The sequence below is a fragment of the Anarrhichthys ocellatus genome, unplaced genomic scaffold (genome assembly GCF_004355925.1).
Source record: "Anarrhichthys ocellatus isolate YVR2014 unplaced genomic scaffold, GSC_Weel_1.0 scaffold2, whole genome shotgun sequence".
Taxonomy (NCBI): Eukaryota; Metazoa; Chordata; class Actinopteri; order Perciformes; family Anarhichadidae; genus Anarrhichthys; species Anarrhichthys ocellatus.
In genome coordinates this window covers 11,446,376-11,464,870 of record NW_022280032.1, presented here as the reverse complement: position 1 = coordinate 11,464,870, position 18,495 = coordinate 11,446,376, and the positions used below count along the sequence as shown (strand labels likewise).

Here is an 18,495-nt window from a genome sequence, read left to right as displayed (position 1 = left end):
TTAGTCTGTTGTTTTGAGATGAGAGGGTTAATATTTCAGACAGCCCTTAAACGCAACATAACATCTGCCAGGGACACGGACGCGCTTGGGGCGATCCTGTGAGGCAGGACCCGCCCAGGCGCCCTCCTCCTCCTCGCCCCTGCTGCACTTGTCAAAGGGCACTGATCGCAAATTGCATCACAGTCGTCCCCACATACGCACACGCAAATGACACCGGGACAACCTGTCTGCTAGAGTATTAGGCTTTTTTTAAACTCTCTTTTTCTAATTAGATGCCACAATGTTGCCTTTCAAAAGAACTTTTGAGAGCGACAAACAGCAGCTGCAGGTGCTCAACAGCAGACTCGTCCAGTATCTTTCCAGAACGAAGCAGCTGGAGCAGGAAAATGCACATCTTATTACTGAAATAAATAAACTTAGACAGGGGAAGACGGCGGAATGGGAGCCGAAGTACAAAGGCGAGATGCGGGAGCTGAGGAGAATGGTGGGTCTGCTGTCGTTTGAGAAGTCCCAGGCCGAGATGGAGAGGGAGAAGCTATGGCGGGAGTTGCAGATGGTCCAGTCTCTGTGCAGCGAGCAGACCGGGGTGTGCAGGGACATCAGTGGCGAGCTGAAAGGCTACGAGAAGGAGCTTCAGCACGCTCACAAGGCCAACGGTGAACTCCAGCAGCGTTTATTTCAACTGGAGAACGAGTATAAAAGCATGGAGGATGTGCACAGACAAGACAAGGATCGTCTGCGGCGTCAGGTGGAGTCCCGGGTGGTACCCATCATTACGCAAACTTATCGCGGGCCTCCGGTGGCCTCCATGGAGGAGGTGCAGGAGTATGCCCGCGGTCTGTCCGATGGGTGGATTGAGACCTATGAAATGTACCAGCTGAAGGTGGAAGATATGGAGCAGTCGATTAAAAGCGACCAGGCGAGGCTGAGTGATCTGCAGAGGGAGAAGACGCTGTCTGCCTCGGAGTTGGGCAAATTACGCACAGAGGCGGAAAAACAAGGTCAGATTCAATCCCGTCTTGAAGAACAACTGATGCACATGCAGGAGAAATTCCGGGTGGACTTCAGTGAATATCAGGTGAGGAAAAGTCCAATATAAGCTAACAAGAGTAGGACAGCTCAGATTTACATTTCAGAGGGACTGAAGTGAAGCCAGAGTTTAGGAGATGTATTTGTATTTTAAGAAGTCCCAACATGCATATAATAAATATGATACAATTTTCAAAATATACAGGCAGAATAATCTTCCCTTTATCACACTGAGCCATGAAGGAGGGGGAGGCTGCTCCCTCTTGTCCCTGCCACACCCATTTTGCTTAAAGGCACTTATGCAGCTGCAGCTCTTGGAGGCTGATTGTTAAGGAGAAACAATAGTCCTTCACAATCTAGGCTGACATTTCCCTCCGTAAAGACTGTGACTCTGGCTTCAGCCCTTTCTAAAATTACACACATGCAGTAGATGTTGGTTCTGAAATGAATGCAACTCTCAATACATAATGACATTACCAACATGAGGTGGTGCCCGACAAGTTTGCGTGCCACATTTGACCTCAGTATAAAAGGATTGAGTAGCTTGATCAGCTATAACGACGCTCTACCTCCCCAGTACTGTAGCTGTTAGATTACACCAGCCACTTAAACCAATTAGCGGTCAGACTGACAAATCCTTATTAGCCTCCTAAAGATGGAGCCCTTAGCAGGTCAGTCAACTACAAATGAATGTTGGAACAACAAACACATTTCACACAGTTACAGTAAACCCCTGTGGTAAAATATAAGTGAGAATGACATCCGTCTAAGTATATCACATGTTATTGAAAAAGGCTCACGCACGAATTTACAGACGCAGTCACTGGATTAAGTCATTAAGTGGTCCAAATGATAAGCGCAGTCTGTTAGTGGGATCAGACTTAATTTTGACTGGAAGTGTTCAGCCAGTTTCTGCATTAGTAGTAAACACAAATACTATTCGGGGACTCAAAACAGAGAAAACACAGATTTACAAAGTGAACAAAACTGTAGGCTGCAGTACAATAACATGTGGTCACACACTTGGGTTGTTAACAAGGCATCGGAGTTATTACAGTATTTTCAGTTAAATAGCAGGGGGAAAAAATATATACATACCCAATGGACAGACCACAAGCTTGTGCTGTGTCTATGTGAAACTAACTGTGTGCAGAGTAAAAACGTATTGTTTTTCTTTTTCTTTCGTCCCTCCAGATGATTATCGAGCAGCTGGAGCACGAGAGGAATATGATGGCTGACGCTATTGCAGAAAAGATGCGAGAACATCAGCACCTTCTCCAGGTGAAGATGGATCTGGGCATGGAGGTGGCTTCCTACAGGTGATGAGCTTATTTAGTTTGTCCGTTGTCCAATCAAAACACATTCTTTTAAAACACTCAGAGAAAATGCCACGGGAGCGTGATGACATAGTATAAAGACGGAAAGAAACCACACAGGGTGGAAGGAAGTGGAGGTGGATGGGTCAAACAAACCAGGAGACTGGTGTTTGAGACTGGTATTTAGAAGTGATTTTTGTGATGTTTTCTATATTTATGTTACCTTTTTATTAAGTTTCCCTAGTTAATTTCAGCACAACCATGATATTTTCCTTAGCCTAACTCAGCGGTTTTGTTGCTTAAACCTAGGTAAGTGTCGCTATGTTACGAGTTGTAATGAAAACGTGTTCGAAAGTACAGCCAGTACACTCTGGCTTTCAGTAAAAAGCTTTTCATGAATGAAAAAAGTTAGCTTAAATAGGTACATCCTCGTTTTTCAGTGATATTTTAATGCTTTGAGAAGAGATTACTGGACAAACCTGCCTCCCCCCACTGCCTAAAGCTACTCTTAGCTTAATTAGTGATTTCAGTAAACACAGAAGCAATCTGCTGCTTCCTTCCTGTTGGTTTGGCACCAAGTCATCTGAACTTCACTTGGATAAACTCAAAGTATCAGCTCACATATACTATCTTATGATCGCTACATGTACTACACATGCATTTTTAACAAAGTTTAAACTTTTGCTGTGGTTTATTTTAAGTGTTTATAGTGGGTTAAGTATATCTGCCATCTCATATCCTGTAATAACACGGCATGTCTTCATGCTCCTAACATAGCCAGATCACACAGGGTCACATACTAACAGACTATTTTTACTGAAAGGTATTGATAAAGCAGTTAATAAACATTCTGTATTTTCATGTTTGAAGGTACACTCCAGTTTTTTTAAGGAGTCCTTTTAACATAACTTCTTACCTCATATCACATAATTTTACTTTTAAACAGTTGAAGTTTTTCATCGATCATTTTTTTTAATTTGTATTAAGCCAATTCCGAGGAAGTTCTTGAGAAGACCATTTGTCTCTATGTGGTAGATTCTCCGCTGGCACATCTGGTGTGTTTTGAATTTTTGGAATAGACCGAATATTTTTGCAGAGACATGGCAGCGGCATGTGTTTTTGTGTGTGTCACAAGTCAGCTTTTGCTTTGGGATTCGTAGGGAAGTGTGGACAGCCCTGTGTTGAAACAGTTATTTTTAGGTCAGTCTTTGGGAAGGCAGTCTCCGGAGAGGTTGTTCCTTTTTGAGGCACGCTGTTTTTCTGTTTTGTGTTTGTTGAAGCATGGCCAAGGAAAGGTGAGCCGCTAAAGCTAATTCTTTATTAGCCTACATGACAGAGGCTTTTTATGTTAAGTTTTAATTGATTACTACCTTATATGGCCTGGTGATGGGTTCATACCGTCTTGTAAGCCTGTTGCGTTTAGTTTGAAGGGGTTGACATGGCAGAGCTGAATGATGTACACCGTCTACTGAGGTATTTGTCTTTGATCTTTTCTTTTCTATATATGGTAAAAAAGTAATTGTTGAAATAGGAAAATAACCAGTGATTTTATAATAGTCTTCAAATATATTTTGTCTTGTCTCTTGTTTGTTCAGGGCTCTCCTGGAAGGTGAGAGAGTGGATCTGCAAGATGCTCATAGGAGGGTGACCCAACATCAAAGAGAAGGAATAATAGGTACTGTATTTTAAATCATTCATTGTTGTACCATGAAGTGTAAATTGTAAAACTAGTTTTACAGTTTGATATTTAGCAGATAGTCAGATGAGAAGATCGATACGATGTTTCCATCTCTTGCCAAGAAAGCTAATAAGCTCATTTCCCAAAATGTCGAACTATTCATTTAAGTATCTACCTAATTATTAATTATCTGTCTCAGATATAAGGATGCCTGCCAAGCCCTACACTCCAAGAGCTTCCACCTTAACCACCAGACAACATATGGATATCAGGTACACGCCGCCGGCTTCACACCTGAGAAGATCCCCTGTGCCTCCCTCTGGGTCCATAAGTCCCTCTAGGATCATTCCTATTTCAGTCGCAGCCAGAGATCGGCATCAGAGTCCTGCATCCAGAAGGGACATGATCTCATTCACCAAAGCTCGGGCTGCCACCTCTGACCCTGCTGCCACCACTGCCAAAGATAAACAAACAGGCCAGAGTGAATACCAAACCAGACAACATGTTCAGAAAACAGCAGCAGAGGAGAAAACTGTGAAAATCAAACAGGCCTCTCGGGTAGAGAACCAAGTCAGTCCCATCAAGTCATCCGCTACTGAGACCAGATCAGTGAAAGTGGTGTCACCACCAATGATGAGACTGAGCAGGAAAACTGAGACAGAGAGCAAAAGGCAAGTGTCAGATGAACAAGAGAAAGATAATGTTTACGTTGGGGAGTTCAAAGATGAACGAAAAACAGAGCCTACGATGGGCACAAGTGAGAAAAAGATATTCGATTCTGTGTCTCTAGAGGAGATCTTCCAGAAAGCGATGAGACCAGCAGGTTCGGAAGCTATGGTTTGCTCCTCGGGGGATTCAAAGGTAAGGTATCATGTGGAGAAAACTGAGGAAGAGGATGGAACGACTAAGACGCAGATCGTGTTGGAGTCCAAAATGGAGGAAGAGCTGGATTTTGAGGACCCTGCACTGGAAGAACTACTGAGCCATGGGGTTAAGAAGATGTCACTGGAAGACATCAAGTACACAGCAACAGGAAGCATGATCAAGAACCTGCTAAGTGACCTCCAGGTAAGCGAGAACCTGGAAAATAAGTCTGTCAATGTGGAAATCATCGAGGAACCGATGGAGTCTTACATTGATGAAGAGTTTGAGCTTGAGCGGAAATCCAGATCTGTTTTTTACGAGCCGTCCTCAACACATTACCAAATCGAGGAGCTAGAAAATATCCCTCATGGTGCTCAAGTTCAGAGGAGTGATGGTGATGCCATGAAAACCTCCATGACAGATACAGACCATCGCAAGGGTGGATCTGTACAAGTCCAAGAGGTTTCTAGAGAGAGTGAATCTTCATATGTCTCCCATGACCAAGGGCCTGACGAGTATTTCGTCTCCACACCAGATGATCATCTTTCTGAAACCGAGGAGGGTGGTGGCATCACCTCATATGGCCATTATGGTATCGTCGATGACCTGTCAGATGAGCGGTATTATCAAGATGAAGGTCTTCTCTCGAAAGGGGTGATTGTAGAGGAAAGTGAAGAGTACAAGTCAGGTGATCACTCGTTCGTCAAGGAGAGTTTCCCAGAGTGCATCATTGAAGAGGAGGTTTGCGTCTCCCCTGTAGTGCAGGAGTCGATGCTCGAGTTCCTGAGAGAGGACTCTTTGGAGCCCAAAGAGCAACTGAAGGGAGCTTTAGAGAAGCTACAAGGCTCAGTGTCGGGTCCACTGAGGGAGGAGTTGGCCTTCCTCACAAAAGTGAATAGTGATGGTTCACAGGCTTTCAATGTCACAAAAGTGCAGCAGTCGAGTGACAGCGGCACCATGACTATAGTTGCAGAGCTGAACACGTCTCAAAGTCTGGAAGACTCAGGGCTGCTGGAGGCAGGAGATGATCTATCTGAAGAGCAGATCATGGCAGCGCTCAGATCCTCTGAGAAAGCCTTCCAGGGCGGGGCAGGAGGAGGATACAGCTTCAGAGTCTCCAAAGAAGAGGATGTTGTGCAAGGTGAAGAGTTTGAAGGCTTCACCAAAGAAGAAGGGTCTGCATCTGAAATCACTGAGAGGCAGATACAACTGGGGCCATCAGAGAAGTGCTTCACCTTTCAGATGGACGTACATGGCAGCCATGCTGAGCCCCCACAGCTAGAGCTGCAGCCTCACACCTTGGAAACCCCAGTTAAGATTTCTCAAGAGAAAAGAATTGCAACGGTTTACCTTGACAGTCCAACAGCTGATTAAAAAATAATTCGGTCCGAAATATTTTCACGGCCAAGTGCTTGCCAAGGTTACTTGTTAAAGTTTCACATTACAGAAGTTGTTCTGACGCAGCAGTCCACACACACACACACACACACACACGGTTTTCAGACACTACTAATGCTGTCAGCAGTAAAACATTGTATATCTAATTGATTTTGGTGCACTCTTTTGCTGAACCTACTTAAAGTGTGTCACCTAAAACTTGGCGTACCTAACATGAGGCAAGCTAAATTGAGTTATTCAGTTAAAATAACCAGATTAACACTTTGTTGTGGTATTAATTGTGGCAGGACTGCTATTAGAACAGAGTGCAAACTAAAAATGGGATATTTTATGTTAGGATTGCGCTGGAATGTGTGTAACCTTTTTACAGCTTGCAGTTTATCTTAAAAGAGGTTTGTTTATTCTCTCTAGATTTCTCTATTTTTAATCATCACATCACGTGTTACAAGCCAACATATGACAGTTGGAGTCATGATGTGCTGTGCACCGTTCAAGATCGGGGCTTTCATTTTTCTTTTGACTTGGGCACTGCTGCCAAATATACATAGCTTTAGCATTTACTGTGTCCTGTAGCAGCAGCAGAATATAGTGAAGCTTGTAGCTGAGGACAGTATAGTCAGGATGGGGAAAAAAAGATGGTAATTTGTCTTAAGAAAGTTTTAAATACTGAAATCAAAGTGTAGTGCAGTAAATGTGGCACTTAAAGTGGTTTTTAAATAACCGGGTTATCAATGTAATCGATGTGAAACGTGTTTGTAAAATATGTATCTGTAAATGGTATGTGTCAATACCACACATTTCTAATTTCTTCCGACGAGTAAAATTTCGATTTTGAACATAATTGAAAATGGTGAATTATACCATTTAGAACATCAAACAAGGCTTTTCAATTACAAAACCAATAGTGAGATGAAAGAGTGAACAGCAGTAGTGGAATCTTAAGGAACTGAAAGGATTCAGTGAAATATAAGTCACACCTGGTTTTGATGTACAGTATGTCTTGTCTAGATGCCCTGTTGCTGTTATCACATTGTTGGCTGGAAGCATTCACCTTTACTGGAACATGGTGTCCATGACCGTGACTATTTTTGGATCATCAGCTTAGTGGCGTTGACTGTCCATTAGGGTTTGTTGTGTTGTGCACTAGTTGCAGAGGCAGAAATGGTCCACTATGCTTACAGGGTGGTTACATGTCTTGCACATTTAGTCTAAGTGGTTGCAACATGTACAATGTGTAACCATCGAGTAATGTATTTACTTGGCACTTTCACGTTAAAGAAATGTAATGTTGAACATTCATGTCATGCTTTTATAAATGTGTTAACTGTTAGAAATCTACTAAGTTAAACCTAAAATAAAGTGCCCAGATACAGCATATTTCCATACGTTCTCATCTGCAAACTGCAGTAATTTAAACAAAAACCCTATTACATCAATGCACTTCAATTGTGGCTTAATAACAAATCTTACTTTACTGGATATGTATGTACAGAGTGTAATCTAGATAATGTGCAACATCCAGAAAGTATAAAGATTTTGTAATGAGTCAAAGGTTCAATAAATATTGGTCACCATGGATAGGCCAACATCATTGCTTTTATTAACATGTTTTTTGTTGAACACATGGTATGATGCTTTTGTGAAAAACAAATCCAGCCCTTCTTTGGAAATTGATTAATATCTTAAAATGACAATTAAAACACATTGTTGGTAAGTTTTCTGAGTACGAGTATTTCTTTAAAGCTGACTTATGTTACTTGATGTACAAAATGACACAAGATCATGTACAAATGCCAGTGGACATAATTAGTGCAAATGAAGATGATTTTCAGCAGTGCATCATCTAACAGACTGTTGCTGGCATTCAAAAATGAATGCCAGCAATTATTGGTCAAAACTTGCAAGATTATTGTACTGGCAAAATAAAAAAAAGAACATTTCAAGAGTCCGACATTGAGTTTCCATCATTGCCACTGCAGGGTTCAGCTGAAAGTGTGTGACGTTTTGTTTTCCTTCTCCCTTGCCTGTGTTGTCTCTCAGCCACCTCTGGTGCCCTACAAAACATACATTACATGGTCGCATTACTGAAACATGTACTCGTTTGTTATTTTTCAAATCATTCTATTACTGTGAAATACAACTAGTTGATTGAGAATTCATCACCAGGAGAATAAAATGTCTTAATATAATATAAAGTACAGTTTCATTATAGTTCAGCAGAATTACCGCGCCAGCATGTCCACCGCTTTCTGTGTAGCTTTCGTCTTCTTGTGCTGAGGACCGTACAACAAACTCTGGATCTCCAGGCACTAAAATAGAAAATAATATTAAAAATAAAACATAATGACAGCAGAGTGAGTGGTCAGTGGAAGACGAGAGGTGCAACTCATACTCAGAGGGGAATAAACACTTCCGAGCAACATGTGAAGGCACTAAACATCCCAAAATAACCTCTGTTGCAGCCCAAGGTTTAGAGAACACCTGTGCTGACCACTCGGGAGTGTCAGGTCAACAAGAGAGACCCGACACACTAGATTTATTACGAGGACTCCAAATCAACAGCCCAGAAATCAGAGGTAGTTAAAAAATGTAAGATGCAGCCTGAGCCATTTCCCCCCCTACAGTTAGTTTGGTCCTATCAAATGAGAGGAATGAGCAAATGGCTTCGCTCTATGACATGAGAAAATATTGCCTAATTTTAACATAATCCAGACAACTTTTATCCATAAACACATGTATTTGGTAACACAGTGTAAGCATACAGTTGCGCAACAGGCATGATAAAAGGCTGCCAATTCTGCAATCGTCATAAATAACAAGATGTGAAGAGAACTTTGTTAAAAGTAGGGAAAGAGTGAGCCAAACGTTTCCTCCTTGCAAGGGAAAGTAAAACACACTGTAATCTGGAACAGATCCATTTGGCCTCCTGGATGTTTTCACTGTTGCTAAGGTTGATGTAATGGAAGGCCTTTTTCTCAGCAGCACTACAGTGGAAGGGGGAAATGTCAAGTGTATGGCTGTGTGTGTGCGCCATTGTTCTCCATGTTTTTTTAGTATATCTGAAGTTCTGTATCTTTTGTATGAGTCAGGTTTCCTTTGGAAAAACAAAAGTTATTCAGTAATTGTGCAGATGGTGTCAGGATGACAGGAAAAAGATGTCCTGACAGGCTCAGTGTCAGGGTACTTCAGAAAGGTTACTAGTTGGACATGGTGTGGAGAGAGTGAGCCCTGATGCACTCTGTCAGTGGTACCCTCAACGCTCTTAAATGTCATAACAAAACAACATAGCAACCGGGCTCCTTTACTTACAGGCATGTTTTTACTTGTATGAAGAAACCCCCATTTACTGGTGTATTTTAGTATGTGTGATGGGCTGCAGAACTGAGCTCATACGGGCAAACATGTGCAGTCATACTGTATGTGAACAAAAACACATTCCATAAGGAATAAAGTAAAACAGTAGCAGAAGAGGAACATGGTCAAATTAACTAAAAGGCTGCTTCTCAATCAATGCATGTGTGCTGAAAGACTAAGAACGTCACTTTTGTTTCAAAGGACATAATGGCATGCATCACTAATTGGGGTCAGTGTCCCTTTAATTGACAGTAGTTAGCAAATTGTTGTTGTCCATCTGTCGGGCTCCATCCAGACTGAGGAAACACAAAGTCACCGTGTGTGATATTTTACACTCTGCACCCTTCCAAGATTAGCATGCGACTCTGATCTTTAGGGACGCGGGTTGAAATAGCTCACCTCAATCTGAAAGGGACTCTTTGTGTGTTTATTTTGAACTGGCCTCTCACTGGTGTAGATGGACACACCCGCTGACTCCTGCCCTTTTAATAAACCCTCCCAAATGCAGCACATTGACAGGGACAATGTCATCTCCATCATTTCTAATATGCATTTACAAGTTGTAGCCAAGACGAACATTAGTTGTGCTGTTTGTGTTCTGTAACTTGTGATACCTTTCTCATGGTCCTGTGGGCCGGCGTCAGTCTGCCCTCACTCATCTCCATGCTTCCTAGAAGCTGAAGGGTGTCTGCTACCTCAGCACTCAGGTCACCAAAGGTAGATCTCTTTGTAGCGAGAGAAGCTTTCTGGATCTCCACACATCTCTGAAACGTTATATTGAAAATAGATAAGTCATCTCTCTCCATCAGTGGTGGGAGCCACATCTCGTTAATCAGGTGAAATAAAATGCCCTGACAATCACAAACTCTGAGGGTGTTTCCATGGTGCAGCTCTCTAAACAAAAAGTCTGAAAATCTGCTTTGGGTTTCAAAATTACATGAGCAAAAATATGAGACTCTTTGCCTGGAGGAAATGACTGTAGTGGCATTGTCTGTAAGTGTGTGTGTGTGTGTGTGTGTGTTTGTAACCTCTTGTTGGCCACTGAGGAGGAGGAAACGGCAGAAATCATCCTGGGCCACGAGAAAGGCTGGATCCTGTGAACCTGCAGAGTTTTTATATGCACTGAGACTCTCCTCAAAGTAGCAACCTGCAGATTCTACACCAGCATGGGAAAAACACACAAAATATGCAGGTTAACGTGTATAATATAAACGGCAATATGATTTTGAGATTTAGTTCCTTTCCAGATGTGATGTTTTACAAAGCCACCATGAAGCATACATTTGTATTGAGACAGTTGACATGGGTGAATCATACTGACATGACTGAACCTCAACATGTCTTCAATGAGACTAGTCTGGTTTCCATAACGCCATCTTATAGAATTTCACATATAGAAAAATCCTAATTAACCCTTTGATGCATCTCGCACAGGCCTAGTCTGTGCCTGAGAATAAACTCACCATTGTGATGTGGCTCTGCAGCAGCAGAAAGGACGAGGGCCAGGCTGTGGGAGATCTGAGCCCCCTCTAGCTCCTCTGGGCTGTGACTCATAGCAATGGCATGGGCCTAGCAGAAACACCCACGTGAAATAAGGCAGATCACATATCACCAAATAAGAGCTGTGGGAACGTTACCTAACAACAAAGCCTGGCACCATCTCAAGAAGCCCTCATGTGTATACAGCGTGTTGTGCTGTGTGAGTGACGTGCCCCTTGCCTTGGTGAGATGCTCTATGGCTCGGTCCAAATGACCTTTGTCCTGTTCGATGGCGGCCATGTCCCGATAGAGCGAGCACGTCTTCTCTGGCTCGCCACAGTCCTTCAGCCGCTGCAGGGACTTCTCACACTGGTTTAAGGCCTCCTCTGGTCTGTTCTGTCTCCTATAGATCCTATAGAGCAGAAAGGACATATCATTGGAGAGAGTGTCAGAGACGGAAAGACAAGAATAAAGTCCAGGTCAGCCCACTATAGGAGGCAGCAGTAACAGTAATGGTTACAAAGTGTACCCTTCAAGTAGATTGTCTGCATCCCTGTGTTGAAAAACATTTGCTCTGCCAAAGTGTACTTGATTAATACTCTATAACCATTCAAGATGTTATAATTAAAAAATGATATCTAATAACATTCTGTATTTAGAGCATCACTTGAGTACAGTATATACCCATAAGCCTGTTACTTCATTACCATGAGCCTGTTCTACATTACAGAAGTAACTGCTTGGTCTCTAGCCAAACCCAGATCCTGCAGAGTGGTGAAGGCTTTTGGCTAATGGCTGCAGTTGAGGCCTGCAGACTATATTAGGGAGCGCTTGCACATTGCCCTTTTTAAATGTTTTGGGTTGCATCCTTTCACTAGTCTCTTAACTGTCTCCTCTGGGACTGAAGGTTACACTGCAACGTCACATCAACTACAATAAAACTCAATTTGTCACCCATCTCTAGATGTGTTGTTGCTACCATGTGTCTTTGCTCTTTTAAAAGACGGTCACTTCCTTTCGTACTGCACTATTGGGTTGCTTGGGCCTACACGCACCCACCCTGTTGCTTACAGAGCAACAGGGTGGGTGCGTGGGGGAGAGAGGATGAGACGATGGCTGCAATAACCACAGCAAGGACTCTGGATCCCATCAGGCTTCTCTGCTAACAGCTTGAAACCATCTAATGGACTCTAAATTTAATTCAGCTCTCCAGTCAGAAAGTGGCCTTTCTCAGAGGACTCGCCACTCACTGCTATACAACCTCTGGCTGTACATTGTTGTCACAGGAAACCCCTTCTCACAGTCTCCCACATCCACACTGAGCAGAGTATGTGTTATCGGAACAACAATTCACTTACATACAGAATCCACACTGAGGTCAATCTGTAACGGCATGGCATTTGATTTAAGGTTTTATCCATTGTGCCTTCCAGTAACATGAGTACAGGTTTTAGCAGGGGCAGCCTGTGTGGGAAGCTAAAGTCTGGGCTTCACAGTTGTATGTCATGCTTACATCCCAGGACCACATGGATTTGGAAATTCATGGCTCCGCGGTTAAAGGCCAGCAGCACAGGTTACAAAAACACTTTTTCCCATGAAACCAAGATGATCCTAACATGCTGTGATGGATAGAAGGAGTGCCCCGCCCATAATTGTTCATCAGGCGGGCACTTCAGGTCCTTTTAGGGCAGCAGCGATGGCTGAAGCAGAGCTACATTCCAGCATGTCTCGAGTCCTGCCATTCTGCCTGCATGGACAAACAGAGACAATACCGCTCTATCCTCTCATTCACTCTGCATCCCTACGCACTTCCAGGCAGGACGGTAAATATGCCACATCCCACTGGAATATACCAAGAGTCCACAGGGCAGGGAATTAATATAATTAAGGATTTGTAGATGTGTTGCCAAATGCGAGCCACACAGCCCTCTTTTGTAAGCATTTCCAGAGTTCGGAAAATGACACAGTAGGCCAAGCCTATAAGTGAAAACAGAGGGACAGAAACATAACAGCCTTCTCCGGCAAATCTGCGTGGTGCTTTAAACTGATGGCATTCTGATCGATGAGGCTTTTTATTGAGTGCCTCAGGAAGATGTCGGTAAAACACTATGGAGAAAAACACTGAACTACCTGATCAGTCTTGGGTAGTGATCTCATGGCCATTTACAACTAAATCCCTGCCACAGTATTATGCTGTGTGTTTATACTGTGACTGTGGATCAAGTCAACAACATACGTATACACAAGGAAAGGGGGACAGGGCATCTGATTACAACAACAGCACAAAGTTGGTGAACACAGAGTGCAATTCAATCGATATGTTGAACATGATAATTAAGGGTGGAGAGGATATGGAAGATTTTCAATTAATTTATCATTCTGAAATAATTAATCATTCTAAAAATGTTTCGTTAAATAAAATCTGTTGACTAAGATGTAGATTTACGGCAGCTGTTATAAAGAAGTAAAGAAAATAAATGATCTTAGCAGCCATGGCCAAGTCTGAGAATATGAGAACACACAGATTTAAACCTAACAATAAATATCCCATCTGGCTGATCAGCAGTGCACACCTTGAGTGTGAATCTAGAGCCGAGCAGAATGTTTGGACCGGGATCTAATGGAGAGCTGAGCGTACTTTATTGTTGCGGGCTTTGGTGGGAACATTACCCTCCATCACAACAGTGTTCACTGACAGAGCTTTAGAAGCACGCCAAATCCGTAGTCATCGCATAACAAAAGAGATTTAGCAAGCTTACACACCAGCCAGAGTCTGCACATTTTTTCAATTACACACATCATGTCAACAAACTCTGACTCTCTGAAACAGACCAAGATGGCATCATTTACAAATTCCTATCGGTGTAGCTAACCTCAGCCACTGACAAGGCTCGCTATTATTGTTTCAATTTACCTAGCAACAGGATTTTCAAAACAATGGGTCATACATAAGCTCGGCTGTAAGATGGGGTCCCCTGTTAATATACTGCCACCCTACTACTGTCTTTGCTTGCATACTCCTTTATACGACTGTAAATGTTTTTTCGAACTAAAACTAAGATATTCAATTTAAACTTTGTGAGGTTGTCAAATGCTTTGAGGGAGACCGGCCTGTATTTTTTGTTGTTGTTTTTGCTTTTAGACATTAGCGGGCTGATCTCAACCCAGGTAAGACTATACTTTATTTACCGGTTATGCTGCTAACTTCACCCACAGTAATCTAAACTATGACAAGTAGCTGCTATTTTTATGTTGCCGGGCCACACAGTTCCTTTAACAGACTCTCCTAGGTGTGATGTCTGTGCTTGGTGTCTCCACCATGATCCACTTAGTCTTTAATCTTTTCCTGAGCATGTAAATACTGCACTTGGGACCACTGTTGTCAATACCACCACCAGGTTACAAATGCATATTGTAAAATGGTAGACACAGATCAATAATGAGAGGAAAAATACCTCTCTTCCATCTGTGCCGAATGAAACCCAGCAGGTCTGTAAGCATCATTACAACACACCCACGCTGACTGCTGACTGGACAACAACAGGGGAAAATCCAGATTTTTTTTAAGTCGTTGTAAGAGAAGATAGGATACTGGTATTTTTAATAGCATAACCAAGTTGTGAAAGGTTGATTTCATGCCAATTGACGTGAATATGTCACCATCTTGTGGCCAAACTTAAATGTAAGGCACTGCATTTGAAATTAAAAGGGTTTGAGAAAAACAAATCCGTTAACAACTTCAAAACAAACGTAATGCCCTCCATGCTGTACTCTGGAAAGACCTGCCTTGTTAACTTTTAATTGGCAAAAGCACCAAGGTTGGCTCAGGTATTACATACTATAGGCTACAAATGCTGCATTAAAGCCTTATTTTGACAACAGATCTGCTGTGTGCTGCTACTAAGACATTTCTAAAAAAATGTTTCCCCAACTGAACCTGGATAGACCAGCGGAGATTTCCAGCTCAGTCTTCATCTTCTCTTCCTGGTTGATGCCACTGAGTTGATGAAGCTCCTCAAGAACTTCTTCTGCTTCCAGAAAAGAGGATTCTGCCTCCTCAAGAGTAGAAAAGAGTCAAGGAACTTTTCAGCTTGGTTATTTGAGTAAATACTTCTATTAAAATCACATACATTACTGTAAAACATATCATGACAAGGATATTTGGCTGTAAGCAGTGAAGCGCCTCCCTGGGTGAGGTGTACGTTCAGGAGACACATAAGAACCTCGAGCTTTTCACCTCTGCAGGAGGAGATGGAGGAGCAGAAAGGCAGCAGCTCTCTGGCCAGAGCTGAGTGCTCCTGGGCCTGCAGTCTCCAGCCTCAGGGAACAAAGAACCATGATTGTGTGTAAATTAAACCGCATCTTAACAGTAACAATCCTTTCATTTTAGCTGGGCCATACTGAAGCAAAGAGCAAAGTAAAACTACATGTACAATTACAAATAGAAGCTTAATCTCTATAACACATACTACAGCTACATGGATTTATCATACTAGGCTGAAGTGTGTGTCAGTTTTTAATAAAATTGTCTTAAACTTTTTAGTTTAGTAACAACAGGTTCCCGCATTTCATAATATGCAGTTTTACAATGTGCTCACAGTATTATCTTTTTAACATTACCTTTGAACTGGAGATATGCTTTAGCCAGTCTGGCATGGGCCTGGGCCAGTTTCAGATGTCCGTCTCCATATACCAGCCTACACAGAGCCGCACAACGCACCAGGTCCTGAATGCAGGCATCAAACTGAGCAGACACAGTAAATAACTTTCAGGATCACTTCTCTTGATTAACCCACTGTGCCATGTATCAAAACCCATATCAATAACACATCTGTGTTACACTTTAGAGCTTACATTAGCATTTAGAAACTAATGTCAATCATTCACCTGCCTGGGTGTCGACCTTAGTGAAAACTGTATGTTTGAAGACGGGTTAATTTGAGTGTTTACAGCTGAAACGATAAGTCAATTTATTGATTAGTCGACCAACGGAAAACGAATTGCCTATAAATGTGATTATCAATTGATTGTTTATCATGTAGAAATAGACAGCAATCACCGGTTCCAGCTTCTTGAGTTTTGAGGATTTACTTTTCTTATATCATTATGAACTGAATATATTTGGGTTTTGGCATGTTGGCCAGACAAAAAACAAGCTACCTGGAGAAATATTTTTTGTCTAATGGAAATTATGACATATATGACAATATTTTTTTTACTATTCACTGATATTTTATTGAAAAAAATCAATGAACTAGAAAACTTAAATGTTTTATGTTGATTCAATTTTTTTTTTATTAATTAACTATTTTTCAAAGTTGATTCAATTTTGTTTTTTAAGTTGATACAATTTAATTTTATCAATTTAAGTTGATTCAATTCAAATGTTTAAGTTGATTCAATTCAATTTCTTACATTTTCTAAGTTTTTTTATTTTTTATTTACATGTTTACATAGTTTATTTACAATTTGTTAAATTGATTCAAATTACATTTTTAAAGTTGATTCAATTACATTTTTTTTTTAATTTTCAGCAGTGCAGTTTAATGCTTTTAGCCTTCAACATTTTTCAGACAGGTAGTCTCCCATTTCTGTATTTTCAGCAATTGTTTTGCGATTCATTACAGCTTTCAGCATTCCAACACATTTTCTGCAGGAAATGCATTTTCTAGTTATTAATTGCATCCTTATTAGTGCATTCATCTTCATGAATATGCATCTGCACAAATACCTCCAAAATGAATTTGTGACTGTACCCACCTCTTGGTTGTCCTCACGGGTCTGAGCTCGGCAGTCAAAGTATTTGAGCTTTTCTTCAGGTGCCATCATAATAAATTCCCTCTGAGCATATCCTGTCTGAGGGGAACTCAACACTGAGTAACATGGAGGAGATGCATTCACGCCTCTGCTGGTGCTTCCCATGCTTTCAGGGGATCTACAAGTTCAATCAAACAAGGTAGGTCAGTGCATTTTTGAAAAGGTGGACGTATTTGAGGAAAACACTTTTTTTTTGTATCTGTGAAGCTCCTGAAAACCAACAAAGATAGATACAGATCGGGACCCAATTAATACAGTTATAATACTATTTTTGTCTTCATCTTCTGTTCAGTGGGTTAGTACCATCAACATCTACCTTCACTGGTCAGCGGATTAAACAGAATGTTAGAAAGAAGAAATCACTCACTCGGCCGTACACTCGGAGGAACTGGCTCGTGTTCTGGTCTTTGAGTGAACATCAGCCATTCTAACAATCTCTGACAATCAATGACTTTGTGTTCTCTCCGTTTTTGTTGTGGTTACTCCTCGCGTGCTACTCTATCTAGCGTACGCGGAGCGTAATTTACGTGCCCACAGTCAGCGACGCTTTCTGTCTGTTTTACCGAAAATACTACCGTACCTTAGCTTATGGTACGTGAAATGTGACTCGAAGTATTTCACCTACAGGAGCTAGTCTCTTCGACACTGTTGTGGACTGTGGTATCGTTGCGGAAGAGTTTCCATCTGCAGAAATGCCTTTCCATAAGGTAACGTACATTTACGCTGCGTAAAGAAGAAAGTGGGGTGCATTCAAGAGCCACGATGTTCTTAAAAAGTACAATTAACGCTTTAATTGACTTTGCAGCAGTGAAGCACAACAAATGGCATGATGAGGGCCTTATGGCAGGGCTTTACTGCCTGATGTTTAGGTCCTGTCTTTAAAGGGGCCACTGTGTAAAAATCTAGTTTCAAAAGCTTCATTTTAAGGTTTTGTTGGTATATGTTGCAAATTCCTTAATTAATGTGTGCTAATCGAGTTAATACACAATAAGCTACCTGGGCCAGGTAGTACTCCTGCATAGAAACAACAGTTCATAATACACAGAGGAGGGGGTTAATGGTGGGTTAACAGTGGCTTATCTTAATATGGCCCCAGGCCCCCAAGCTGGTTGACTTTCATTACTGAAACGTCATGAAATCTAAAGTATTTAAAACAAGGTAGAAACCTCATTAAGTCAGACTTTTTCCTGGTATTGTTCAAATTCATGTGAGGACACTTCCCGTTTTGAACATATGAATTGTAGTATTCTTATATGTCCACAAGATGTCAGTAGAGTAATACAAGAGTCCCAGTCCCAGATATACTGTAGTTTTTAATGTTGTGCTCAAGGGAGTTTATCATTTTGAGGGATTATAATATTGTTTTGCTCTTTTAAGAAGTGATGGCTGGGATGTTGGCCTCTCCTTAGGGCACACTTCAAAGTGTTTCAACTGGCAATATGAAAACCCCAGGGCCGCTGTTCTTTTTTTCTTCAGTGTTATCCAAACTGTGTCCTCTGTGCTCATCAGACCATTTAGTTTATGTTTTCTCAGACCTTCCTGTTGTCACCTACTCATGCC

At 41.7% G+C, this 18,495-nt stretch overlaps 2 protein-coding genes across 2 annotated transcripts; one reads left to right on the top strand and one right to left on the bottom strand.

Moving 5' to 3' along the window:
* The first annotated feature begins 127 nt into the window (after nucleotides 1–127).
* synm (synemin, intermediate filament protein) lies at nucleotides 128–8,541 on the top strand. Its single transcript, XM_031867727.1, has 4 exons — nucleotides 128–1,078; nucleotides 2,224–2,348; nucleotides 3,941–4,020; nucleotides 4,223–8,541. Exons 1-4 carry the CDS (start codon nucleotides 281–283, stop codon nucleotides 6,259–6,261), a joined length of 3,042 nt encoding a protein of 1,013 aa, XP_031723587.1. The 5' UTR covers nucleotides 128–280; the 3' UTR covers nucleotides 6,262–8,541.
* Nucleotides 7,658–17,611, bottom strand: ttc23 (tetratricopeptide repeat domain 23). The gene is made up of 11 exons (XM_031867741.1): nucleotides 17,303–17,611; nucleotides 16,879–17,053; nucleotides 15,739–15,862; nucleotides 15,280–15,436; nucleotides 15,056–15,181; nucleotides 11,359–11,530; nucleotides 11,103–11,208; nucleotides 10,668–10,795; nucleotides 10,254–10,403; nucleotides 8,512–8,594; nucleotides 7,658–8,339 (listed from the first exon to the last, which is right to left on the bottom strand). The coding sequence occupies exons 1-11, from the start codon at nucleotides 17,359–17,361 to the stop codon at nucleotides 8,225–8,227; spliced, it is 1,395 nt and encodes a 464-aa protein (XP_031723601.1). The 5' UTR covers nucleotides 17,362–17,611; the 3' UTR covers nucleotides 7,658–8,224.
* Between the last annotated feature and the right edge of the window lie 884 nt (nucleotides 17,612–18,495).

Bases quoted from the DNA above. Each gene is read 5' to 3' on its own strand.
- synm (XM_031867727.1), top strand. From the start codon at position 281: ATGTTGCCTTTCAAAAGAACTTTTGAGAGCGACAAACAGCAGCTGCAG. The intron at 1,079-2,223 runs GTGAGGAAAAGT...TCGTCCCTCCAG, and splicing joins TGGACTTCAGTGAATATCAG to ATGATTATCGAGCAGCTGGA. The intron at 4,021-4,222 runs GTACTGTATTTT...TATCTGTCTCAG, and splicing joins TCAAAGAGAAGGAATAATAG to ATATAAGGATGCCTGCCAAG.
- ttc23 (XM_031867741.1), bottom strand. From the start codon at position 17,361: ATGGCTGATGTTCACTCAAAGACCAGAACACGAGCCAGTTCCTCCGAG. The intron at 17,054-17,302 runs GTGAGTGATTTC...TTGAACTTGTAG, and splicing joins TCCTCCGAGTGTACGGCCGA to ATCCCCTGAAAGCATGGGAA. The intron at 15,437-15,738 runs GTAATGTTAAAA...TTGTTCCCTGAG, and splicing joins AGCATATCTCCAGTTCAAAG to GCTGGAGACTGCAGGCCCAG.